The following is a 27,384-nucleotide window of genomic DNA, read 5'->3' on the forward strand; positions in this document are numbered from 1 at the left end:
TGTTCCAGGCTAGCAGGAATCCAACATGGTTCACAATGTTCCTTACAATGCAAGCCTGATTTGTGGGATTGACTTCTGTTATCCTTGCATTTGCTGGTTTGTTCATAATGAGTTATTTTGCCTTCTATTTGGCCTCACCAAGAGATTGCTTCCAGCGGAGGAGTTTCTGTGTGATTATTCAGGCCTCACTTCCCTGCTGTTCCTTGGTACCATTCAGTTCCAGGGTTGCTTTCACTGACAGCCCATGAATCTTGTTCCTATTTTATCAAAGAAGGAGTTTGTTTTTTTTTTTTTTTTTCCTTTTCAGGGTATGTCACCAATTTTGGATTACTCTGCTCTCCCAGCTTTTTAGCCACAGGCCATCTCTTGGTAGCTTCCTAAACTTCTGTTTTGACCTTGACTACATTTGGCAGTCCCACCTCATTTGTTGTGGGTAGGGGTCATAGATCCTGCTTAGTTTCATCAAAGATGGAGCTACATTTTTTTTTCTCATTGGTTTTATTGTGTTCTTTGAGAGGAGAATAGGGCAGTATGGTCTTTTGACTATAATTGAAAAACAAGACTATTCTTTTAACAATTTATACTGTTCATGAATTTTATTTATATGTTTTTCTTATGCTAATATTTTAGATTGTGACTGATTGCTAAATAATTCAATGTTGTAAAAATGATTTTGCATTTTTTTTTACAACAGCAACTGAGGCATGAAAATCTGGTGAATCTGTTGGAAGTGTGTAAGAAAAAAAAACGATGGTACCTAGTCTTTGAATTTGTTGACCATACAATTCTTGATGACTTGGAGCTCTTTCCCAATGGATTAGACTACCAACTGGTTCAAAAGTATTTGTTTCAGATTATTAATGGAATTGGATTTTGTCACAGTCACAATGTAAGTATTTAGTTTAAATAATTATTTTGCCAATGATTAACTTACCAGAGACCATAGTTAATGAGACACTTGCCTAGCCTGAAGTTTGGACCAGGCTTCGCTCTTTTACTCTCCTTCACTCGGATTGTCCTTCCATTTCTATATTTATCCAGGTCACACGTAGTATTAGAGACCTATATTAGAAGGCACTCCTTTCATAAAAATTTTCCATGACCACTCTAGTGTTCAGTGATAGCCTTACTCCATTAGTCTTGAGAGTAGTCATTAATAGAACAATTGATTTGGTATTTAGTAATATATATTTCATCCAATATCTTTGATTGTTTAAGTGAAATTTCAAGCATAAGTGTCCTTTCTTGCCTAGCCAGGTCCCAGTTACTTTAAAGCCAGGAACAATTTTATATGCTTTTATTTGTATTCATCATAGGGACAAAAACAGTACCCTGCACATGGCAGGTGCTCAAAAAATAATTTGCCTAACTTGATGTGCCCATATGTGTCATATTCTGTTTTTTTTTCTTAGATCATACACAGAGATATAAAGCCAGAGAATATATTAGTCTCCCAGTCTGGCGTTGTCAAGTTGTGTGATTTTGGATTTGCGCGAACATTGGCAGCCCCTGGGGAAGTTTATACTGATTATGTGGCAACCCGATGGTACAGAGCTCCAGAACTATTGGTTGGTGATGTCAAGTATGGCAAGTAAGATATCAACAAGGGGGTGGAGGGCAGGGAGGGCAGATTTAATACTTTTTTCTTGATAAAATGGAATGTTTCTAATATAATAAAAGATCCCTCTAACACTGAAAGGAAGTTTTGCATTTAGGGACCTTTATAAGGTGACTTGTTCTTTTTGGTGCTTCTCCTTTAAAGGTTTTTTTTGTGCAGTGAGTTGGGGAAAGCATACTTATTTTAAAGGTAGGGAAATTAAGGTGAGTAAGTGGTCTGTGTTTTACGATGGGTCGGAAATAGGTATGTTTATCACTTGTAAAGAGAGGGAACGTTGGATAAGTCTGACACTGTAGGAATGAGGCAAGGTGGAGCGGGCAAATTGGGGTGGAAACATAATTGAGTGAAGTGTTTTTAAAACATGATTTATCTGCATGAACGAATTCTTCAGAGAAGAAGGGATGGTAACTTCTACTGCTTTGGGTAGAAACCTTTCTAAAATGTTTTCTGTATTTTCTGTGTTTTCAGTGCACACATCATTTAGTATTTTCTTGATTACTCTCAGTTCTCATTTTATTGTTATACTGTAAGTTTTGTACCATTTTATTTTATTTTTTTGAAAAATTATTTACTTCAGAGAGGGGGCAGGGGCAGAGGGAGAGTCTTAAGCAGGCTCTGTGCAGAGCATGGAGTCTAATGCAGGGCTGGATCTCACGACCCTGAGATCATGACCTGAGCCGAAACCAAGAGTTGGACGCCTAACTTACTGCGTCACTCAGGCGCCCCTGTACCATTTTATAATTCAGCTCTGACCTTAAGAAATTTCAAGGTAGGGGCGCCTGGGTGGCTCAGTCGGTGAAAAATCTGCCTTCAGCTCAGGTCGTGATCCCGGGGTCCTGGGATCGAGCCCCTTGTCATTGGGCTTTCTGCTCAGCGGAGAGTCTCCTCCCTCTCCCTCTGCCTGCTGTTCCCCCTGCTTGTGCTCTCTCTCTCTCTCTGGGAAATAAATAAATAAAATCTTAAAAAAAAGAGAGAAATTTCAAGGTAGTTGTCCCTATGCTAATGACACCAGCCCATTAAATTCTTGTGACTGATTTTTAAGATGGTTCTTCTATTTTTTTCCCCTGTTACTATCAGTTCTCCTTATTGTTACTGAATGTGTCTCCGACAACCTCTGGGATGCTGTTTTCAGTGTATGGTGGGATAGACTGATCAACCTTGTTAGAGTCACGTGTAAACAAAGAACAAATAGGCTCTGAATGGAAACCCAAAAGGCTTATTTCCAGAATAAAGTACACATAATAAAGATTTTGACTTTTCAGAAGCCTTTTCCCACTTATGTCACATAATTGAAGTTCCTGAAAATTTGACTTGGGTAAAATTGGGAATTAGTACTTGAAGTTTATAGGGAAATGTATTTTTATGGGTAATTTAAAGCTTGCTACTACTACTGTTCTCAATACCCAAAATACCAAGTAGTAATATGCAGAACAGACTCAGTGACAATAAACATAGTAGGATGCCAGATTTTATACCACATTTCTTCTATTCCAGGGCTGTTGATGTGTGGGCCATTGGTTGTCTGGTGACTGAAATGCTCATGGGGGAACCCCTTTTTCCTGGAGATTCTGATATTGATCAGCTATATCATATTATGATGTGTTTAGGTAAGATTATACATCTGCATTTTAAATTTTAGAGGTTTTTCCCTTATGTTTTTGCTCGTCTTGGTTTTACAAGTTGTCGGTATGTTAAAGATGGTATGTGTTTTAAGTGGCAGCAGGGAACAGATAGGAAAATCTCATCTATCTGTCTATATTAATTCATTCTCAGTCTGGCTTTGGCCTGTCTGACGTATGGGCTTATTCATGCTCTCATCCACCCTCCTGTCTCACTCCCCACAAAGAAAAGAGCAAAGACTGTAAATTTTTTCTGTACTTTTGCACTCAGTAAATCACATGTAGAGGATGCAAATGATGATTTATTTTCCTTGGGCTAGCAAGCGTTTGCTGTAATATGACTATTACCCTCATCCTCTCCTTCAAACTGAGAGACACAGAGACTTCCTAGGTAGTTTAATCTTAGTGCTTTGGACAGAATTTTAAAGCTAGACTATCAAAGTCTTCTTACATTTGTTGAAATATCAACTTCATGTTCATAGATGGGACTTGGAAAATGGAAATAATGGGAAAATACTTGATTTATTTAACTATTGGATTTTAAGTTTCCAGGGTAAAAATTCAATAAACAATTCAATAGGTTCTTACAGCAGAATTTTCATATTTTACACTAGAGTAGGTACTAAAATTGAAGAAAAAGATAAAAGTGCTCAAATCAGACCTTAGACACAGGTACAAAATCAGCAGATTTAAGAATTTTTTAAACAATTTTAATTAAAAAAAATTAAAACAATTTAATCTTAATTTTAAAATTAAATTCTTAAAGGGTGGAACTGATTTATCTAGATTGGATTCGGATCATATGACTAATGATATTTTCATTGTTTTGGACAGCACTTTAAGCTTTGTTGTTAGAAAAGAAGTGTTGGTACTTATATCTAAAAAATTATAAAATGTTCTTTACTTGTCCTTTATCTGTGCTCCCTTATGATTTCAGTTCTATATATTGTGGCTTTTGAATTTTCTAAATGAGTAGGTTGAGATAAGAATGTTAATTTTCTTGAGTTAACTTGCATTAACACCACTATGAAGATTGCCGGGTGTCACCACCATAAGAACACTGTTTTGGTTGATTTTGCATGCTGAGAGAGCCCCGAGTCCATAAGTAGTATTCCACTCTTTTGTCCAATCCACTTTACCCATTTCTTTGCTCTTTCTATCATGATGTATAATGACAGAGATATGTGCTATTCTCACTTCCAGGTAATCTAATTCCAAGACATCAGGAGCTGTTTTATAAAAATCCTGTGTTTGCTGGAGTAAGGTTGCCGGAAATCAAGGAAACAGAACCTCTTGAAAGACGCTATCCCAAGCTCTCTGAAGTTGTGATAGATTTAGCAAAGGTAATCATACTGTTTACTTTCTTATAGTGAATTTATATTATAGAGACTTGGTTTTCTCTTATTCTTGTCTAGTTGATCTTTTAGGTCAACAATTTCAATATTGATTAAATTAAATTAAATTAATTTATTTTAAGTAAACTCTACCCCTGACATGGGGCTCAAACTCACGACCCTGAGATCAAGAGTTGATGCTCTACCGACTGAACCAGCCAGGAGGCCCCCCACCCCTGCCGCCTTTTTTTTTGGCCGGTGGGCTCTAAGCCCATCTTGGAGCTTAAACTCACAACCGGCAGATTGAGAGTTGCATGCTCCACTGACTGAGCCAGCCAGACACCCTTCTGTTTATTTTAATTTTTTTTTAAAGATTTTATTTATTTGAGAGAGAGCACAAGCAGGGGTAGTGGCAGAGGGAGAGGGAAAAGCAGGCTCCCTGGGAGCCTGATGTAAGACTCTGATCCCAGGACCCTGCGATCATGACCTGAGCTGAAGGCTTAATTGACTGAGCCACCCAGGCGCCCCTGATTTTAATTTTTGTACATAAAGAAAGAGTTTAAATAATTTGGCAGGGGGATCTTCAGAGAGAAAGGCCTGAAAAATTTATTTGTTTTAAGAAACCATTTACTATTGTTATCTAGCATGTTTTAAGTATGAAAACATCCTCACAACAATATGTTTAACACTTAAGATGTAAGCCTATGCAAGTGGAAAAGAGAAGACAAGTAGGATAAGGAAATAAAAAGAAAGGAAAAGAAGTGGCAAAATATTAAAATATAGGGCATAAGATCATGACCTGTACTATCTTGTTAAAGAGGCTGTTGCTTAGCCACTGGATTCACTAAGTGAACTTAACAAATAAAAGATCATCACCTTTGCCTTGTCTTTGAGGAAGATATTAGGGAAATTCTTACTGGACCTTTGGAATTGTAATCATGGAACACTACGTCAAAAACTAATGATGTAATGTATGGTGAATAACATAACATAATAAAATAAAAAAATTCTTATTAATTTGGACTCTCTTGAAGTATTGATAAAATAAGTACAGTATATCTGAAACACCAGGATCATATGACATTTTCGCAAGATGTTTTTTACTTTTTAAAATTTTTAAACGAGTTGTTAAAAAAAGTTTAGTAAGCTTATAAAAAATTATAACAAGTTCTTAGAAGAATATATGTCTACTTTTCTACATAATCTTCTAACAGATTCAAATATTTTTTATTGAGACCAGCTTTATGATGTCTATAGAGATTTAAAGGGAATTAAGGTAAAACTATTATCCAATTTATGTCCCTTATAACAGAATTATATAACTTTTAAACATTTTATAATGGAAAATTTCAAATATAGAAAAGAAAGAATATACTAGTATAATGAACCCTTGTGTACTTATCATCTAGCTACAGCAATTAATAACCTTTTGACAATCTTTTACCTATCTTCACCCTCCTCAACTATGTTTTCTGTAGTATTTTGAACCAAATCCCAGATACTATATTATTTCACTTATAAATACCTTAATTATTTGTAGAACTTTTCTTGTTCACTTAAAGCTATTTATTGAGTTCCTTCTATTTTTATTGGCATTGAGTGGTTCCAATAAATCAGAACAAGACCTGCATTAAAATAAAATAATGTAAAGTATCCGGCACAGTAATATACACAGAATAGGCCCTTTCCCTTCCATTCTGCAAGGGCTTTAAATTTTAAAAATTTACAGTAATTCCCTAATATTATAAAACTTCTAGCCAATGCTCAAAGTTTCATTGATTTTCTCATAATTTCTTTTTATAGTTTGAATTAGGATCTACATGACATCTGTAGATCACAATTGGTTGATATATCTTAATTTACAAGCTCATATTCATCTCTTTCTTTTTTGTTTAAACCTTGCCATTTATTTGATAAAGAAAATAGGTGGTTTGACCCTTAGAATTTTCCACATAGTATAGCTTTTATGTTCCTCCCTGTCCTGTATTTCTTATAAACTCAGAACTAGAGCTTGATCTGAATCAGGTTGATTTTTGGCAAGACTACATCTGGTGGTCTTTCTTTTTGTGATATTAGCAACCATTGGTGGTCATGGTCTAGATTTGTTCTTTATTCTTTATCATTTATTATGTGCTTTTAAAATTCATTGACCATAAAGAGCGATTTTCTATTTTTCTTTCAAAGATTTTATTTATTGGGGCGCCTGGGTGGCTCAGTTGGTTAAGCGACTGCCTTCAGCTCAGGTCATGATCCTGGAGTCCCTGGATCAAGTCCCGCATCGGGCTCCCTGCTCGGCGGGGAGTCTGCTTTGCCCTCTGACCCTATCCCCTCTCATGTGTTCTCTCTCATTCTCTCCCTCTCAAATAAATAAATAAAATCTTAAAAAAAAAAAAGATTTTATTTATTTATTTGAGAGACAGAGAGAAAGAGAGAGCATGAGCAGGGGGGAGGGGGGAGGGGCAGAGGGAGAAGCAGGCTCCCCGCTAAGCAGGGAGCCCGATGCAGGACTCAATCCCAGGACCCTGGGATCATGACCTGAGCTGAAGGCAGATGCTTAACCAACTGAGCCACCCAGGCACCCCAATTTTCTATTTTTCTATATTTAGAAATCTAAATGTAGGCAGTTTTTCATTGATATGAGCTGTGTATATTCCTTGGTTTTCCAGAAATGCTTACATATTGACCCAGACAAAAGACCCTTCTGTGCTGAGCTCCTCCATCATGATTTCTTTCATATGGATGGATTTGCTGAGAGGTATGGTACCGACTCATGTTTTCTGGGGCACCCCATCCTAGAGTTAAAGTAAGGGTATTTTCTTATTTCTCTACCCACCTGCTTTTATAGGATCTCAAATATTTACAACCCTACCTCTATTCACCCTTAGCAATTATGCAGTGCCTAGAAGTGGCCCCCTGAATTCACTAAATTAGGGATCTTGGTTTTCGTGAAGCAGTCACTTCGTGCTTTTCTTTCTGTGTCCCACTGGAGACATCTACCCCTCAGGTCACTGATTAGTATGTTGCTGCCAGCTGTGAGATGCCATCATCTTGGGTACTGATGCATTTGCAAAGGTGCCGTCTCCCGTTGCCCCTGACCTCACACCACAGCCAGTCCCGCGACGCTGTTGCCACTGCTGTGCTGGGACCTTGCTGGGCCCAACCTGGGTGCGCCAGAGCTGCTGGCGTGGGCTCCTGTGCTGCCCCAGCTGCTGGCATCCGTGCAGCTGACAAAACCAAAGATAGTGAGATGAGGGGCAATGACAGTGCTTTATATTTTGGCAACTCGATTTAATCTTTAGCTTAATAAAAGATACCCTGGCTCTCATATTTGCATTTGCATTCAATTAGTTGTGATATGTTCTTTCGGTTGAGATGTATGAAGAAACTTTGGCCTCACACAGATATATAGTTGCAAAATGGAAGAGTATTTTAATAGCCCTTTTAGATAATAGTGAGTATTCTTTATCGATGCCATACCCAAAACTGTGATACTATACCAAAACTTGACAGTGGTAGTTTCTTAAAGGCTGGTTGCGTTGTGGAATCTGAAACATATCAGTGAACTTTTCTTACCCTGTTACATTAAAATCCATTTGTCTAACTTGCACTTTTTTTTTTTTTTTAAAGATTTTATTTATTTATTTGACAGATTAGAGACACAACGAGAGAGGGAACACAAGCAGGGGGAGTGGGAGAGGGAGAAGCCGGCTTCCTGCCGAGCAGGGAGCCCGAGGTGGGGCTCGATCCCAGGGCCCTGGGATCATGACCTGAGCTGAAGGCAGACGCTTAACGACGGAGCCACCCAGGCACCCCTCTAACTTGCACTTTGAATAGATCTTTTACCCATGCATGCTTTTGTAACATCATTATGAGTCATTTGGAAAATATTGTTTTGTTAAATAATGTAGATCTTTAAAATGATAACATGTTTCATTATATGGTTTCAAAAAGCCACATTCTCTGTCATCAGAAAAGTCGTTTTAAGTATTGGGAATCTGTTAAGGTCACAGTAGTGGACACAAGTTTAACAGAATTCTAATTTTGCATAAAAATTTGAATTTTATCATTAACACAAATATTACCTGTTGCTTTCCCTTCTTCATTAAAAAAAAAAAAGTCTGCAGAATACCCCAAGTCTGAATAACTGTAGTAGTTTTCTGTCAGTCTTTAAATAAAAATATTCCATGAATAAAGTGGCTAGTATAGTTTGTATTTCAAATACACAATTCCTTTTCTTTTTTTTATTTTTAAAGATTTAATTTATTTGAGGGAAAGAGCGTAGGAGCAGGGGGGAGGGGCAGAGGGAAAGGGAGAAGCAGACTCCCTGCTGAGCAGGGAGCCCAATGCTGGGCTTGAACGCAGGACCTTGGGGTCATGACCTGAGCCAAAGATCAGCCGCTTAACCAACTGAACCACCTAGGTGCCCCCATAGTCTAGTTTAATATTCAATTTTAAAAAAGATTTTATTTATTTATTTGAGAGAGAGGGTGAGTGAGAGAGAGAGAGAGAGAGAGAAGGAGCAGGTGGAGGGGCAGAGGGACAGGGAGAAGCAGACTCCCCACTGAGCAGGGAGCCAGATGTGGGGCTGGGACTCCAGGATCATGACCTGAGCTGAAGACAGATGCTTAACTGACTGAGTCACCCAGGTGTCCCTTAATACTCAATTTTTAAAAATAAATACCTTGAAAATGAATTTTTTTCTAGATTTATCTGTTTTATGCAATTTTATTGAATTGACAAATGTATTTTTATGTAGATTTTCTCAGGAATTACAATTGAAAGTACAGAAAGATGCCAGAAATATTTCTTTATCTAAAAAATCCCAAAACAGAAAGAAGGAAAAGGAAAAAGATGATTCCTTATGTGAAGAGAGAAAAACACTTGTGGTACAGGTAATGACCATGTCTTAATGTGTATTAAGTTTTTTTTTAGATTATTTATTTATTTATTTGAGAGAGAGAGAGAGAGAGAGAGCACAAGGGGCGGGGGTTGGAAGGGGCAGGGAGAGAAGCAGACTCCCTGCTGAGCAGGGAGCCCGACACAGGACTCGATATCAGGACCCTGGGATCATGACCTGAGCCGAAGGCAGACGCTTAACCAACTGATCCTCCTAGGTGCTTCAGTGTATATTCAGTTTTAGATTTAGTTTGTCCTTAAATTTTTGGAGTTAAAAAATGAAGATGAAGAAAGGTTTTCTGAGTGGTGAACACGTTAATTTTTAGATTAGTTGTAAAAATGTTATCTTCTTTTTAGACATTCCCTTTTAAAAAACTGTCTTAACATATCATGTATTGAGTGCCTACTGTGTATCAGACTGTGCAATAGATCTTGTCAGGAAATCATATTCATCTAAGAACATTTAGATACTTGTGCTCACATGTAAACACATAGACACAAACCATTTTTTTCCTTAAGTGATAGGAGAGAAAAAGATCACTTTAAAAATTTTGTATAGAGCATTTTAAAATTGATATTCAAATTATTTGAAGTTTACTTTTGCAGGTAGGTTATCCAGAATCTGTTCTTGGTGAGGTAATTCAAGTCCACTGCCAACCCACTCCCAGTTTCTCAAGTGAACTGAAAGAAGAAGGAGTTATCAATTTTATATTTCAATTTGTACTTTATATATATAAGAACAAAAGTGGGCATACTTCGTTCCTCTTTCACATTTTTTTCTACTGAAATATATATATAAATTTGCTATATGTATGTATCATATTAATCTGATGCTAGTGTGAATTGCATTTCTTTTTCTTTTAGAGACTTTTTATTTTTAAGTAATCTCTGCACCCACTGTGGGGCTCGAACTTACAATCCTGAAATCAAGAGTTGCATGCTCTACTGGCTGAGCCAGCCAGGTGCCCCGTGAATTGCATTATTTTTTATTATTTTTTATTTAAAAAATTTTTTTAAAGATTTTATTTATTTATTTGACAGAGAGAGACACAGCGAGAGAGGGAACACAAGCAGGGGGAGCGGGAGAGGGAGAAGCAGGCTTCACGCGGAGCAAGGAGCCCGATGCGGGGCTCGATCCCAGGGCCCTGGGATCATGACCTGAGCGGAAGGCAGATGCCCAACGACTGAGCCAACCAGGCGCCCCTGCATTTTTATTCAAAATACATGTCTGACCAAGAATCCTGGGTTTAATTTTAATTCTATAGATAGAATAAAGAAAACAGGAGCACAGTAAGGTGGTATTTATGGAATTTTGCTTTGGTTGACAAATTCTTTATAGGAAGAGATGATTTTTCATTCTCCTCAGATCATTAATGTTTTTAACTTTTTTTTTTTAGCAAAGGCAATATATTTTGTTTATTGCAGTATATTTGACATACTGTTATTAACATTTTTATTAATGGTCAGGATACCAATGCTGATCCCAAAATTAAGGATTCTAAAGTATTTAAAATAAAAGGGTCAAAAATGGATGGAGAAAAGGTTGAAAAAGTCAGTCGAGCTTCAAATACGAGCTGTCTCCCTGACAATGGGATGAGCCACCTCAGAACGGTGCCTCCTACCAACCTCCGAGATTGCAGCGATGGCAGTGTGGACCACTCTAGAAGTCCGGGCGTGGCAATCCCTCGCCTTGCGCACAGCCTTGCTGGGGTGGCTCCCGGTATTAATTCTGGAATGGTGACTATCCCAGGAGTTCCGAGTTACAGGTATGAATTAGGAAAATAAGAACAAAGAGTTGTTTAAAGGGTATGTTTGCAAATTGCAAGTGTTTGTCAATTCAGCCATATTATGTTAGTTTCAGGCTTCTGGGTGCTCTTCTTTCTTGTCAGGATTCTGTTTCAAAAGCCTTTTGGCCTACGTGATGAAAATTACTAGCATTTGATTAAAAAAAACTCACCTGAGTATTAAGAAAGAAGGATTGTGTACTGTTTAAGGTGAAGAAGCTTTACAACTATTTAGTCTAAAAATGTGAAAGGAGGTTATCATAATAAAAGCAGTAATTGGTTTTAAGGGTCTGCTGCTACATGGTATGGCTGTGGGAGTTTGGTGGTCCAAAGAAGCTTATTTTGGAAATTTTGCTGGAAGGAAAGTAATTTATTTGGTTGGAGTTGGGAGCTAGGTGGGAGGCATGAGGATAGCGGCAAAGGACAGAATGTTTCACCAGATCTATATTCATTGTGTATTTAAGAACAGGCATTAAATGCTAATTAAACTGCAGGTCGCTTGGTTTTGTGTCATTTGGTTTTGGTTTTGTGCTTGAAAAATAATTACCGCTGGTTCTAACTTAAATTTTTTGTTGTTGTTACAGAGTGGATGAGAAAACCAAGAAGTATTGTATTCCATTTGTTAAACCAAATAAACATTCTCCATCAGGCATTTATAATATTAATGTGACCTCATCAGTAAGTGAACTATTCCCAGTGGTAGAAGAGCAAGCATTAGTCATTTCTAGACTTCCACTCATTTTAAATATAATAGCGAAGAACTGAGTCTTTTATTTGGAGACATATCATAAAGTGGAACCTTAATTATATGTATATCATCCCAACCTGTCATAATCAGAAATGTGAAAATCTTAAGGTTTAAGTAAGTTTTGCAAGTCTAGAAGTTTAATTATAAGATATTATTTAAATGACATCTGCTTTAATTTTTTTGGTAATACTACATTTTCTTAATACTTGGTGATAGGTTCTTTTGTAGAGTAGGTGACAAGATAAATTGTACCTCACTCATGCCAGATTTTTGGTGAAAGTATTCTGTTTATTCATTTACAAAAATTTATTATGTATTATATATGAGACACTGGAGATCGATAAATCAAATCCTTCTCTTCAAGGAGCTCATGGTCTAGTTTAGGATCAACATATTCAAACAGTGACAGATTATAATAGTGGAATCATGTACAAGGTTCAGAGGTCTTCTGAAGATTCAGAGGAGTGTTATTATGCTCAACATAGCTGCCAGAATGCTTCTTTTTAAAGTTAACTTAAATCATCATTATTCTTCCACTCAAAACCCGCCATTGTCTTGTCATCTCTGAATTGAGACCAAAGTCCTTGACAGGGCCTGGAAATCCCTGATTGACTTCCTCATCCCTTTATTCCATTCCGGCTACTCTCATTCTCGATCAGTCCATTCCAACCCACTGATTTCCTTGTATTCATCGAACGTGACCAGACATGCTCCTACATTTGGGCTTTTGCACTTGTTATTTCCTCTGCTTTAGAAAATTCTTTCCCCCGATAATCCAAAGAATTTGCTTTTTCTCCTCCTTGGCTTACATGAAGCCTATTGTGAGGTCCTCCCTAATATTTGAACTCATTTTGTCTCCCATTACTCTCTATCCTCTCTCCTTGCTTAATTTTTTCCCATTGCATACACCTAACAGCCTCTATATTCACTTATTTATATATTGTCTGTCTCTTCCAACTAGAATGTAAGTTTCCGAGGCAGAAATATGTGTTTTGTTTGTTTCCTTCCTTACAGCTCTACCCTATACCTAATACAGTGTCTAGCACATAGAAGATGTTTAAGGAATGTGGTGAATTAATTCTTCTGCCAGGGAATGGGAGGTGTGGATGTGTTCCCAAAGGAGTATTTTTCTCCCAGATTTCCCTCCTCTACCCTTCTCATTATCCTCAGTCTGAAAAATATAGCCTTCTTTTCATATCTCTCATGATTTGGGCATTGCATTTGTTTTTCTTTTTATTATTCTTGGCCCACAATTTCTATAACCATAGTACTTCCCTTTTCTTCCACACCCTACTGATTTCTCTGTAGATATTTTTGTGTTTTACATTCTTGGTCTGCTTTGGCAGATTACTTTGATCAGCAAGGCTTTTCAGAGTAGCTGGCTCAATACCACGTTGCTGGAATTGATATCGGCTTTCTTTCAGGCATTGCATAATCAAGGCTGTCTGTTAATTTTAGATCTTATTTCTGTTTATCCTTATTTTTAAGAGGCAGTCAAGAGAGGAGGTAGAGATTAGTGGGGAGAAGACACACTTGAGTCTCTTCTTGATGAAAATTAATGGAGGCAGAGTTAAGCCTAAACTTTCTTCAACATCTGGGTTGAAGACCAGTACCCCTCTCCCCTGCCTCATGCTCTAATTCTGAGATGTGAATAATGTATTATTATAAGCATCTCTTATATATTTTATTTGTCACTCTTTGAATATGTAAATCTAGTAGTTTGAACTCATTATTTTTTTTGTACTTACAGATAGTTCTTTTGAACTAATTATTTTATAACTGATTTGAACCAAGAGCCTTAACACTTACTCTATTCAGAGAACAAGAAGAAACATCCAATTAAAGAAACTCAAAAGCTCATTGCAGGACTTCTGAAGTTTTGTGTTATTCTTAAATTCCTAAAGTTTAGGATATCAATATATTAGTTACAAAAGGGGCAAGCCAAGCTTACCTGGAAGCTAATTCACTTGTGTTAATCATTCTGATATTAGGTCACTAGTGAAAAGAGCCTACTTGAGGCAAATAAGAAAAGAAGGGAATACTCTAAGACAGATGTCCGTTTGCCTGAACTAAACTATAATCATCTCCCTGAACTAAGAGCCTTGGAAGGCATAGGTATGTTTATAATGCTTTTACTTTTTCAGCCTTTTTGTATACATTATTGAAAATGTATGTTAAATAAACTAACAAAATACTAAATATAAAAATTAGAGTAACTTTACATATTTATGTAAATATGTACAGATGTATGTAAGTAAATGTATACACTAAGTACACACTGAGGGACAGATTCAGAATGTGGAAAAGCTAAAAAAATGTCTAATTTTTTCACTGTGTTTATGGTTATTTTTATTTAGCTCGAAATTCCAGGTTAATAAGGAAAGAGAACAAAAATCTTTCAGAATCTCGAATTCCTTCTCTGGCCACTATTGACTTGCACACGCCCAGTATCGCATTACATCAGGTACAGAAATCCTCTCTTTTTTTTTTTTTTAAGATTTTATTTATTTGAGAGAGAGAATGAGATAGAGAGAGAGCATGAAAGGGGGGAGGGTCAGAGGGAGAAGCAGACTCCCCGCCGAGCAGGGAGCCCGATGCGGGACTCGATCCAGGGACTCCAGGATCATGACCTGAGCCGAAGGCAGTCGCTTAACCAACTGAGCCACCCAGGCGCCCCAGAAATCCTCTCTTGGTTGGATAGAACTTGGGTCTCATAATTCCTTATTAAACTAGCTTAGGGAAAGTTTGCTTTTAAGGATTGGGCACATTTATTGGTAGGATCTATACCATTTTGTTTGTTAAATTTTTTCTTACTGTTCATTGCCCTCAGTACCTTTATTACATATATATTTATATAGACATTTTCTATATATAGATTAGCTTACAGTAATCACTTTTTTATAGATTAAAAATGCATGTGTGTGTGTGTATGTGTGTGTGTATAAAGCTTAACTATGGCTTTTATATAACTTTTGTGGTAATTTATAGTATTTCACTGCATTAACCCCAATGTTATAACCCATATTTCATTCCTTGAATTGTTTTTATTCTTTTAAAATGTATCATCTATTCGACATTTTCCCCCAAGACAATCCGCTCCACGCATGTTAAAGACGGGTTCTTCCATATGTAATTATTTTTCTGTAATTTCTCTTAATTCTTCAGAATACTTGTGTTTCTGCTGCTTCAACAACAGTCGTATCACCCATTTTCACATTAAGAAAACAGGCAGACTTTTAAGTTTCCTGAGCCAACCATAACTAGTTGTAAACGTTGGATATGCATCATCGCACTTACAGATTTCTCACCTCTCCTTGACGCTGGACAACTTTTGTTTTGGAATTTAATTCTGCATCCTCGTTATTGAAGCATTTCTGTTCCCTAGAAAGCACCTGTATGTGGCTTCTGTCTCTATGTGGATGTTTTTTTCTACCACTACTCTTTAAATAATTTTGTAGAGCTCTACAACACGGGGAATAATATTGTTGAGGGGAACAAATTACAGAGACGGTTACCCAGCGATACTGAGAAACAGGTTTATTGACTGCTATTACTTTGCCTTATCTTCTGCTAACAATTTCTGCAGCAGCATAATCAAAACTAAACAAATTCCTGTTGTGTGAAGATTAATTACCATCACACATTTTACTTTTAGGAACTACAGAGTTTCAATAAATTCCTTTTATACTTCTAAACTTAATGTGGATTTTAAAGGTGCAGAATTTTCACCTGCTCTCTGTGAGTGTACTATTGTTCAAAACCACTTTTCAGGGGTACATAACCAAATCTAGTTTCATGAAATGGAAGAAAAGCTTTGGCGGCCTTCATACTTCAAATTTTTATTTGTTCCTTTGAACTAATCCTCTTATATTTATAAACTGGTTCTGCATTTTTATTCTTAGTTTACTTGTTCATTTCCCAGTTGTATTTAAAATACACTAAAGGAGAAAGTAAGTGTAGTGAAAAACACAAATTAATACCAAAATAAGATGAATGTGTGTGTGTGGAAAATCTGAATGGGAAGGGAAACAACAGGAGACTGAAAGCAAGAGGCTTTCTGGCAGAAGCTGTGACTTGCCTTGCGCTTTTCATGGTATGGATCAATACGTTGAACCAAATTTTGTTTCTGTGCCTAACACAAACATTTTCATATTTATAAAAGTCTATTTTTATAGACTTGTGGAACATCTGTAAGATAGATCTTTGTAAGTAAAGTATGGCATAATCCATGGAATCTGTCTCCACTCGCCCACTTCCTACACACTTACACCCGTTATGTACTTTTCTATGCACGTAGCTACACGTTATTTTCTCTTAGCAGTGGTGAAGCTTCATTCCACAAATTTTGATATGTTGTATTTTCATTATACTCAGTCCAAACATTTTCTTAGTTCCCTTGTAATTTCTTGTTTAACCCAGGAATTATTTAGAAATGTGTTGTCTTATAGTTAGATATTTGAGGTTTCCCTAGTATTTTATTATTATTGATTTGTAATTTAATTCCATGTGGTCAGGGAATATACTGTGTATGATTTTGATTGTTTTTGATTCACTGAGATATGTTTTATGGCCCAGCATATGGCCTATCTTGGTGAATGAACCTGTTCCCTTGAAAATAATGTATATATTCTTCAGTTGTCAGATATACCCTACTATAAATGTGAAATTAGATTAAGGTGGTAATAGTTCTTCAGATCTTCTGTGTCCTTAATGATTTTTTTGTTTGTTTGGTCCTATCAGTTTCTGAAAGAGTGCTGTCAAAATCTTTTACTGACTGTGGAATTACTTATTTTTCTCTTATATCTGTTTATTTTTGTTTCATGTATTTTAAATCTCTATTATTAGGTACATATACACTTAAAATTGTTTTTGTCTTCCTGATACACTGTTCCTTTTATCATTATGTAATGTCTGACTTTATCTCTTGTAGTGCTCTATGCCATGAAGTTAATTTTATCTGAGATTAAGATAGCCACTCCAGCCTACTTATACTTATTTGTTTCCATGGTATATCTTTTTACTTTCATACAGTCTGTTTTTAAAATTTACAGTGTTTCCTATAAGTAGGGTCTTTCTTTTGTATCCATTCTGTCAGTTCAGTTCTTTTAATTGAAATGTGTATTGGTGTTCTCTTGCTGCTAATATACTGCTACCAACTTAAAATACTTCCTATCTCACAGTTTCCGTGGGTCAGAAGCCCGGGCATAGCTGCTTCTCTCCTTGGGTCTCACAGGTCGAAATCAAGATGTCAGCAGGGCTGCATTTCTTTCTGGAGGCTCTAGGGGAGAATCTATTTCCAGGCCCACTCAGATTGTTGGCAGAATTTAGTTCCATGAGGTTGTGGGACTGAGGTCCCTGTTTCTTTGCTGGCTGACCCTTGGGGGTTGTTGTCAGCTTCTAGAGACTACCCACATTCCTTGCCTTGGGGCCTACTTCTCCCATCTACAAAGCTAGCAATAGTGGTCAAGTCCTTCTGACTCTTTGATCCTCTCTTGCCTCCCCTTCTGTCTCATCTCTGACTTACTCTTCTGCTTTTAAGAGTGCCCGTGATTGGTTTGCCAGGCCTATCCTGGGCCTGCCAGGATAATCTTTCTATCTGAGGGTCACTTATTAGTAACATTAATTCCTTGTGCAAAGCTGCTTCATAGCAGGAGCTAAATTAGTTTGATTGACTAAGCAGGGGCAGGAATCTTAGGGGGATAGCTTCAGAATTCTGCCTGCTAGTGAATACTTAGGCCATTAACATTTAATGTGATTACTGATATATCTGGATCTAGGTCTATATATTATATAGATACAATATATATAATATATATCTTATATAGATATAAGATCTAGCTCTTTATATTATTTGTTTTTTTGTTTGTTCCCTTGTTTTCCCTTTCCAGTCTCCTTTTGTATTTGAATATTTTTAGTATTGGCTTTTTGGGGATATTTCTTGGTATGATTTTTTTTAGTGATTGCTTTAGGTTTTGCAATGTACATAACTAATCTTTCACAGTGTACTTAGGGTAAATATTGTACCACTTATAAAATGTAGAAAACTTGCAAACATATTTCCTTTTACTTCAACCTGGACTTTATGTTAGACTTATATGTCTTATTTATGTACATTGAAAACTATACTAGGTCATACATTTTGCTGTAAACAGTCATAAATATTTTAAGCAATTAAGGGAGAAAAGTAGTCTTCTGTATTTACCTAACCACTTACCGTTTCTGTTGTTCTTACCTTCTTTCTTAAAGATTACAGTTTTGTTTTCTGGTATCATTTTTCTTCAGCTTGAAAAACTTTCTTTAGCATTCCTTCCAGAGCAGGTCTGATGAGTGACAAACTCTTTTAGTTTTACTTCATTTGATAATAACTTTATTTTGCCTTCATTCCTTAAATATATTTTCAATGGATAAAGAATTTGAGTTGGTAGGTTGCTTTTTAAAAATTTTTCTTCCAGGACTACGAGACATCATTCCTTTATCTTATGATCTCTCTGATTTCTGGTGGGACATTTTTAGGCATTTGAATTTTTCACCTGTATGTAATGTTTCATTTTTGTCTAGCTGTTTTCAAGATTTTATCTTTATCTTTTTATGTTCATTAGCTTGGATATGATGCATCTAAGCATAGTTTTCGTTGAATGTATACTGTTTGGCATTTGCTGAGCTTCTTGATTTATAAACTTACCTCTTTTACCAAATTTGGGAAGTTTTTGGTCATTATTTCTTCAAATATTTTTTTGTGCCATAATCTTTCTGTCTCTTTTTTTTCTGAGAGTCCAATGACATAGATATGAGACCTTTTGGTATTTTCTACAGGTTCCTGAGACTCTGCTTTCCTTCATCTTTTTTTTTTTTTTTTTTAATCTCTGCTGTTCAGATTGGGTAGTTTCTATTGATTTATCTTCAAGTTCTTTGACTCTTCACTTTGTCATTTTCATTCTGCTATTTAAGCCTGTCCAGAGAGGTTTTAAAATTTCAGATACTATATTTTTAAGTCCTAAAAGTCTACTTGGTTCTTTTTTTGGGCTTGTATTTCTCTGCTAGGAATTCCTGTTTCTTCATTCATTTCAAGTTTGTTTTCCTTTACCTCATGTAACATAGTTATATTACTTCTTTAAAGTCTCTCTCTCTCTCTCTCTCCCTATCTATCTATATAACTTATCTAAGTTTATAAAGTCCCAACATCTGGGCCATTTCAGGATTGGTATCTGTTGATTGCCTTTTCCCTTGAGAATTGATCACACATGCCTGGATTTTTTTTTTTTTTTTTTTTTTTAAGATTTTATTTATTTATCTTACACAGAGAGAGAGAGAGCACACAAGCAGGGGGAGCAGCAGGCAGAGGGAGAGAGAGAAGCAGGCTCCTGGCTTAGCAGGGAGCCCGATGAGTGTCTTGATCCCCGAGCCCTGGGATCATGACCTGAGCCGAGGGCAGATGCTTAACCGACTGAGCTACCCTGGTGCCCCGCTGGATCTTTTTATGGCCAATAATTTTGATTGTATCTTGGAAACCGTGAATGTTATGTTGTGTAGTCTCTGGGTCCTGTTCTAATCATTTATAATCTTCTGGAGAATATTGAAATTTTTGTTTTAGCAGGCAGTCATCCAAGTTTTGTTCACCCTATAAATTCTGCCTTATCTCCTGTGAGAAGTGTTTCAAACCTCAGTTCTCTAAGTCTTTGATATCCTAGTTTGCATCTGTCCTGTGCTTATGTGGCTCCGGGGTTAGCTAGAGGCTTGTGAAGGTAATTCAAATCTCAGTTCAGTCCTCCCAAGCCTTTGCTGTGCTGGTGGGGCTATCCCATGCATACATGCTTCAGGAACTGGGCTGAGACTCCTGTGGGTCTATACACAGAATTAGAGGGTCCCCTCCTCTAATTCTCTTCCTTCCAGGACCATCCCTCTCCCCCCATACTTCCTGGCTTGCAGGGACCCTTTTTCCTGGTTTCTCTGGGATAACAAGGGAGTTTCTTTCAGACTTTTGGCCTCTTGTACTTCTTCATTACTCTGAGACTAGGGCCTGCTTTTTGGGCAAAGGCATAGGAGTGAAAAACAGACAAAATTGGAAACTGACCCCCATGTGAAGGACCACATTACCAACTTTTGACTCCTCTCCTTAATCTTCAGTTGTTTTTTATATTTTTCTTAAAGGGTTTTATTTGTTCGGTAAGTAGGAGAGATGGGTTGCAGCAGGTTTGTACTACGTCTGCACGTCAGAAGTATCTTGTAACATATGTATCAACAAAGAGGTCAAAGAATAACATCTCTTTACTTCATCATCCTCTTCTGTGCCAACAACTTGAGCTATGAGTAGTTAATTCTAAACATCTGATATCTGAACAACAAGAATTTGGATTTGGGGAGGATTGGGACTTTCATAATTATTGAGAATCTGTAATGCTTGATTATTAACTTATAGGTATCAGGATCTCCCCTGTCAGATGATTCGGAGGCTGATTTGCGTCGAATGGAACACCAGCACTGAGAATCATTTTGGTTCTGAACTGGGTATGTCTGGTTTCTCATACTTAAAGCAAAGTAACCCTCCATGGGAAATATTTTATAGCTTGCTGAAGTTCAAATTCTGCAGCTAAAGTATTCTCCAGTGATTGATTCCATGAGAACTCCTGATAGAGAAAGAGATGTGCCACTTAAAAAAAACCAGAAGTGGCATTTGTCTCTGGGATGAAATCCCTTTTCATAGAGCTTGCATCTCTTGCTCTTAAACTAATCTCCTGTATTTTATTGGCTACAGTAATGTGAATTTACAGTGACAAGTGCTGTGGAAGGATATATACTTATCTCCATTATCAGTCATTTGTCCCTTTGGGCTTTTATTTTTTTATTTTTATTTTTTTTTATTTGAGACAGAGAGAACGAGAGAGAGCGAGCACATGAGAGGTGGGAGGGTCAGAGGGAGAAGCAGGTTCCTTGCTGAGCAGGGAGCCCGATGCGGGACTCGATCCAGGGACTCCAGGATCATGACCTGAGCCGAAGGCAGTCGCTTAACCAACTGAGCCACCCAGGCGCCCCCCCCCCCTTTGGGCTTTTAAAGCAAGAAAGACAAAATGATTGCTTGGTAATCTTTTTCCCAATAAAGAAGGATCAGCACTATACTAGATGATTGCCTTCCTTTTATTTATTTTTATTTTTTGCTTCTAATGGACTTTATCATTGTCCTGCTCCAACACCACAGTAAAAAGGGCCCCGCAAGCTCCAGGCTTTACCATGTGTCACCACAGTGAAAACAGGGCCCACTGGAACACTTTCCCACCCCACTGTGGACCTACTCGCAGGATAAACACATGTCACACATGTTTTTTTAAAGAAAACAGAATAAATTAATAAGTGACTAGACACCAACAGTGATTTGAAAAATTAAATGTCAATTTTAAATGGTAACAGGATTGCCTTCCTTTTAAGTATAACTGTTTAGTACTAAAAAACCGAAAAACAAAAATCGGACCTTTTGAGTGGTAATTTACTATGTGACAAGTCATCCAATGTTTAGTATCTTATTAACTCTGTAAAATGTGATGATAATAAAATCCCACATTCTCATAAATGTGTTGTTGGAATTAATCTGTTAACCTCCACAAAGCCTTTGGAACGTCTGTGACATCATATGTGAATTTACTGTGAAGTGAACAAGTCTTAAGTTTCAGTTCCTCGCTGGTATGGGTCCCTTCCCAGGCCCTGGGAGAAGTCTTTGCAATGCACTCATTACACATACTCTATAAACTGTGCCCCTATGAAACTTGGATCTATGTTGTCAAAACTAGTCATTATTTACATACAAGGAGATGGTATGCTATACATGACAGTTTCGGTTGATAATTGTCCTAAAGATTGCCTTTAAAATCTTGTTTTTGATATATATGGTCTAAAGTTTTCTTAGACTGTGTAATACTTACAATATTACAAATATATTCAATGTGAGGAAGCAAGTGAGATAGAAATCCATTTCTAGGAAGATTTTATGTAGACCATTTGGGCATATGTCCCCCTGTGATTTTAGATGCTGCTTTAGCCCTTGAGATGACATCGTCTTGCCACAAAAGTGCTGATATCCTACAAAGAGAGATTCGTGGGTTTGTCCTTTACTTCGGAACTGCCTGCATTTTCTGAGAAAGGCCTTGCAGAAGAAAAAAGACAAAGACTTCCAAGTGTTTCCCAGGAAGCCCCTCCCCGACTGATATCCTGTCACCTTTCAAGTCCACTGTTGCTATTTCAAGATATATCCGATGGAAGAATAGTGATATGGTTCTTGTTACATGAATGTGTATTTACTATTAGTAGATTGTGCATTTAAAATTACCCAAGATTAAAAATGAGTTTAAAAAGGGACAAAGAAACATTATAATGGTCATGTTATATGAACTTTCTGTGTTATCTGTATAAACGTGTACATTTATTTAGGAGTGGGTTTGGTGGAGGAGGTGATAACAACTAGGATCTGTTGAAGAAATGAAAAAATTAGGATCAGTAAGAGAAAATGTTTCCTTTACCCTAATTTAACTATAAATATACATTTAAAAAGCTTGCTTGTTTCTAGGCTTTAAGGAGATATGTAATTGCTCTCTATAGATAGACATATGTCTTTGGTTTCTGTGATTATTGTTGATGTTTGATCATTATATTATGGGAATCTGACCTCTCTGCTGATTTTCTAAGAACCACACTGATGCAAATTTCTCAAAGAAACCTTTTATGTCTAATGATTTAGTGTGACTCCGACCTTAGATAGTCCTCTTTATTGTAAGATTCTGGTGCCAGTGTTCCTGCATGCAGGAACAGGATTGAACTAAGAATGGTAAAGGAGAATTTTGTAGGTAATCTTTCGAGTTGAGGACTATGCTTGTCATTGAGAAAGGAAGTATATACATACAGAATTAGGAGATGGGAAGCTGGCTTACCGACCGACTTGGACTGATTACTTTTCTCTTGGCCAATTACTGTTGAACTCCACTCTGAAGAGGCTTTGGGAAGGAAATGTCCTCTGTTATGGACTTCACTCCTGTCTGCTGATAGTTTGAAGGTGATAGCAGACAGCACCCAGAGGGGTTCCCGTCTTCTCGTTTCCTCAAACCCTTAGGCCTTCCCGAAAATTCTTCATCAACAGGCAAAACTGTCTACCTACAGTCCACACATCTTTTCTCGTGCCCCAGTCCACGACTTTCAGGTGGGAAGCTTAAGCCAGTTTGGCTCTAGGTTTTTGATTTCTAGTGTGCTGGTCATACTTGGCATTTATTGTTTTAGAGAATGGTTGTTAAGGGGACCAGAATTTGTGTGGGATTTTTGCCTTAACCAGTTAGCAATGTGTTGTTTTTTTCCAAAAGGCACTGATTAGTACTTAGCCCAAGAATTTAACTAGCACTTTTCTCTCTTACTCTGCGGAGCTTAATATTGAAATTCTGACTTTAGATACTTGGTCCTCAGAAGAGCAGGACATTCAGGAGGAGGCAAATTGAGGGATTCCAAAGTAGAAGTCTATAGGTGGTTCAATTAAAATTCGGTCTTGATTTTGAAGCTCTATTTTTAACCTCTGACCAGGTGTTTGACTAGATTGGTATGACTAACATGCTAGACAAAATTAATGTGTAGGCATGAATAGGCTTCACACTGAGATATTGTTTTATTTTTACTTTAAAAAGTATTGCCAACAGACTGTACAGTGTGGGAAGCAGACAATACTTAAAAGCCAAGTGGCTTTCCAGCTTATTTTGGTGTTATTTTTATTTAAAGATCAGTATGACCATATCACCTCAATGTCTGAGGATCTAAGATCAATTACCTTTTCATTTCTATATTTGCTTTTAGTATCTTTTGTCTATGAAAACAGTTTGTGAACTTTAGAATTAAGGAACTAAATATAATTTACTGTAAGTGCAAGCTGAGACTGGAGGATCATATGTGGTTAGAACCTTGGCAGAACTACTTGAAAAAGAAGATTTTGCAAACTGGAGCTATAGATACTGAACCAAAAATAATTCTTTCAGTTTAAGATTACTTTGCTCTCCTTACAAGGATGCAATTAAACCTAATAGGAAATATGTGTATGTCCTCGTGGAGAGAAATGGGCTTGCTGTGTGGATGTATGTTTTACAATTAATAAATATTATATCTTACTGAGCTCCACAGATGGTTTTATTTGCATTTATTTAAGAGCATACAAATAACAACATTGTATGGAATTCAACAAATAAATTTGAAATAATCTGTTAATTCTTTTTTGGAAACTCTGGATACAGGGGTGGCAAGTTGTCTTTTTTTAAATTAAGTTTTTAATTTTAATTCCAGTATAGTTAACATAGTGTTATGTTAGTTTCAGGTGTACAATATAGTGATTCAACAATTCTATACATTACTCAGTACATGGTAAGTGTACTCTTAATCCCCGTCACCTATTTCTCCCACCTACCTCCCCTCTGGTAACCCTCTATTTGCTCTCTATTTAAGGGTCTGTTTTGAGGCACCAGCGTGGCTCATTCGGTTAAGCGTCTGCTTTCGGCTCAGGTCATGATCTCGGGATCCTGGGATCGAGCCCCATATCGGGCTCCCTGCTTAGTGGGAAGTCTACTTCACCCTCTCCTGCCCCTCCTCCCACCTGTTCTCTCTCTCTCTCTCTAACAAATAAATAAATAAAACCTTTAAAAAAAAAAAGGGGTTTTGGGCGCCTGGGTGGCTCAGTTGGTTAAGCGACTGCCTTCGGCTCAGGTCATGATCCTGGAGTCCCTGGATCGAGTCCCGTATGGGGCTCCCTGCTCGGCAGGGAGTCTGCTTCTCCCTCTGACCCTCCTCCCTCTCATATGCTCTCTCTCTCTCTCTCTCATTCTCGCTCTCTCAAATAAATAAATAAATAAATCTTTAAAAAAAAAAAGGGGGTTTTTTGGCTTGTCTTTTTTTCCCCTTTGTTTGTTTGTTTTGTTTCTTAAATTCCACATGAGTGAAATCATATGGTATTTGTCTCTGACTGGCTTATTTCTCTTAGCTAATGCTACTCTCTAGATCCATCCATGTTGTTACAAATGGCAAGATTTCATTCTTTTTAATGGCTGAATAATATTCCATTTGTATATATATATACCACTTCTTTACCCATTCATCTATAGATGGACACTTGTGCTGCTTCCATAATTTGGCTATTGTAAATAAAGCTGCTATAAACAAAGGGGCGCATGTATCTTTTTGAATTAGTATTTTTGTATTCTTTGTATTGTATTCAATACAATTAGTATATTTGTATTCCACTATCCAGTAGTGGAATTACTGGATCATATGGTAGTTCTGGGTTTAATTTTCTGAGGAAACTTCATACTGTTTTCCACAGTGGCTACATCAGTTTGCATTCCCACCAACAGTGCATGAGGGTTCCTTCTCCATATCTTTGCCGATATGTTTGAGGTGATATCTTGTTGTAGTTTTGATTTGCATTTCCCTGATGATGAGTGATGTTGAGTATCTTTTCATGTGTCTGTTGGCCATCTGGATGTCTTCTTTGGAGAAATGTCTGTTCATGTCTTCTCATTTTAATCAGATTATTTGTTTTGGGGGTGTTGCTGAGTTAATTTTCCTGTACAGCACATGATACAAGCAGCCTGGTCATAAAGAAACATGTCTTGTAAAGACTACCTGGTCAAAGTTGTGACAGACTGAGGCTTAGAACTTGGGTCTCCTGACTGAGAATCCCTTGCTTGTTTGGAATAGCTGACTTCCTATTGAAATGGAAACAAAGAAGATGGGTTTCCTTATGTGACTCTCTCATTATTGGTTCTTTTTTTTTTTTTTTTTAAGATTTTATTTATTTGACAGAGAGAGACACAGCAAGAGAGGGAACACAAGCAGGGGGAATGGGAGAGGGAGAAGCAGGCTTCCCGGGGAGCAGGGAGCCCGATGTGGGACTCGGTCCCAGGACCCCGGGATCATGACCTGGGCCGAAGGCAGACGCTTAACAACTGAGCCACCCCGGCGCTGCTCATTATTGGTTCTTTTATCTGAGTTGTGCGACAGTAGAAGTCTCAATCTGTAGTGAACTCTGAATCAGACTAGACTGAAAAATGTGATTGACTTGTTTTCTAAGCCCTCCTCAATATAAATGAACCACTGGCAGGGAATTAGAAACAGCAGGGTCACTGCTCCTAAGGCTTTAAGGCTGGTCCTCATTAATTGGACTAAATGGATTTTTCTTTATTGTTTTGTGTTGTGTTTTTACATTAGTAATGGACTCTTAACACTCCTCTATGTGAATGAAAAATTATGTTTTTCATTCACTGCTTTTTGAGGGCCTTATTTTTCCTCTTGATAGCTTCAGACATGAGAAAAATTTAAACTGTAATTAACATACATTTTGTTTCTTAACATGTCCTTTGGAGAAGTATCTTACCACAAACCTTGACATCACTTGTCAGCACTTGTTTTTTTTTTTTTTTTTAGATTTTATCTATTTATTTGACAGAGAGAGACACAGTGAGAGAGGAGCATAGGCAGGGGGAGTGGAGGGGGGAGAGGCAGGCTTCCCGCCGAGCGGGGAGCCCGATGCGGGGCTCTATCCCAGAACGCTGGGATCATGACCCGAGCTGAAGGCAGGCGCTTAACGACTGAGCCACCCAGGCGCCCCAACACTTGTAAGTAACTTGTGATTTAGAGCTTTGTGTTTATCGATGTTTGTGGATATCTAATGTTGAATGTATAAACACTGAGAAAATTTTCCCTACCAGCCCATCCACAAAATATCATTTTCTTTTGCTTTCAGTGAAATTTTATTTTCCCCCCATTGCATAGTCTCATTCAATCCTTTATGTTCTACTTTGGCATGCAGGGTCATCTCCTGTAGAAGTGAGGAAGGTTCTAGCAAAATTTTAGAAAATGTATTATTGGTTAACATGAATTAAAATAAGAAAGAATAAGGGAAACGAAACAAAAATATCTTAATTCAGCATGTTTTTCTGTCCCTAGTTCATGCGAGGATCTCCTATCAGTCAAGAGCATTAGGTTTTTTTGTCAGTTAATTTCCATTTGGCTATCTCCATGTCTCTAGATCTAGAAAATGATCTCTATTAATGTAGCTGCTAGAATTGAAAACTCTCCCTCCACCCCATGACAATAGTGTTCTAATTGGCCACTTCCCTCCCCAACGTGTTTTTAGCCTCTTCCTTGGATCATCATTCCTTTTGCTTACATGTATACCTACTATCTGTCCTCCTCCTGCCCCCACTATATATATTTTTTAGTAGAAAAGCTGTTAATTAAGTTGTTCCTAGACCCTCCAGAAGAGTCAGGCCCTGATTCTGAAGTCACATGGGCAAGAACAATAATCCAGTGTCACCACCCCCACTAAATTGTCTGTGTCTCTAAAGATTGGGAATCATGTTATTTATCTATTTCAGTT

General features: G+C 37.3%; 1 protein-coding gene across 1 annotated transcript in view; it reads left to right on the plus strand.

The window, feature by feature from the left end:
* The window catches only part of CDKL2 (cyclin dependent kinase like 2), a 42,392-nt gene extending 18,258 nt beyond the window's left edge, over positions 1-24,134 (plus strand). Inside the window, exons 3-14 of the mRNA XM_035004785.1 lie at positions 695-889; positions 1,413-1,591; positions 3,113-3,225; positions 4,441-4,580; positions 7,238-7,326; positions 9,328-9,463; positions 10,935-11,233; positions 11,836-11,929; positions 13,991-14,114; positions 14,357-14,463; positions 20,416-20,504; positions 22,015-24,134. Coding sequence (XP_034860676.1) covers positions 695-889; positions 1,413-1,591; positions 3,113-3,225; positions 4,441-4,580; positions 7,238-7,326; positions 9,328-9,463; positions 10,935-11,233; positions 11,836-11,929; positions 13,991-14,114; positions 14,357-14,463; positions 20,416-20,481 — 1,542 coding nt within the window. The 3' untranslated portion in view covers positions 20,482-20,504; positions 22,015-24,134. The remainder of the gene's footprint in view (positions 1-694; positions 890-1,412; positions 1,592-3,112; positions 3,226-4,440; positions 4,581-7,237; positions 7,327-9,327; positions 9,464-10,934; positions 11,234-11,835; positions 11,930-13,990; positions 14,115-14,356; positions 14,464-20,415; positions 20,505-22,014) is intronic.
* Positions 24,135-27,384: the final 3,250 nt, after the last annotated feature.

The sequence above is a fragment of the Mirounga leonina genome, unplaced genomic scaffold (genome assembly GCF_011800145.1).
Source record: "Mirounga leonina isolate KUSES-001 unplaced genomic scaffold, KU_Mleo_1.0 Mir_129, whole genome shotgun sequence".
Lineage (NCBI taxonomy): Eukaryota > Metazoa > Chordata > Mammalia > Carnivora > Phocidae > Mirounga > Mirounga leonina.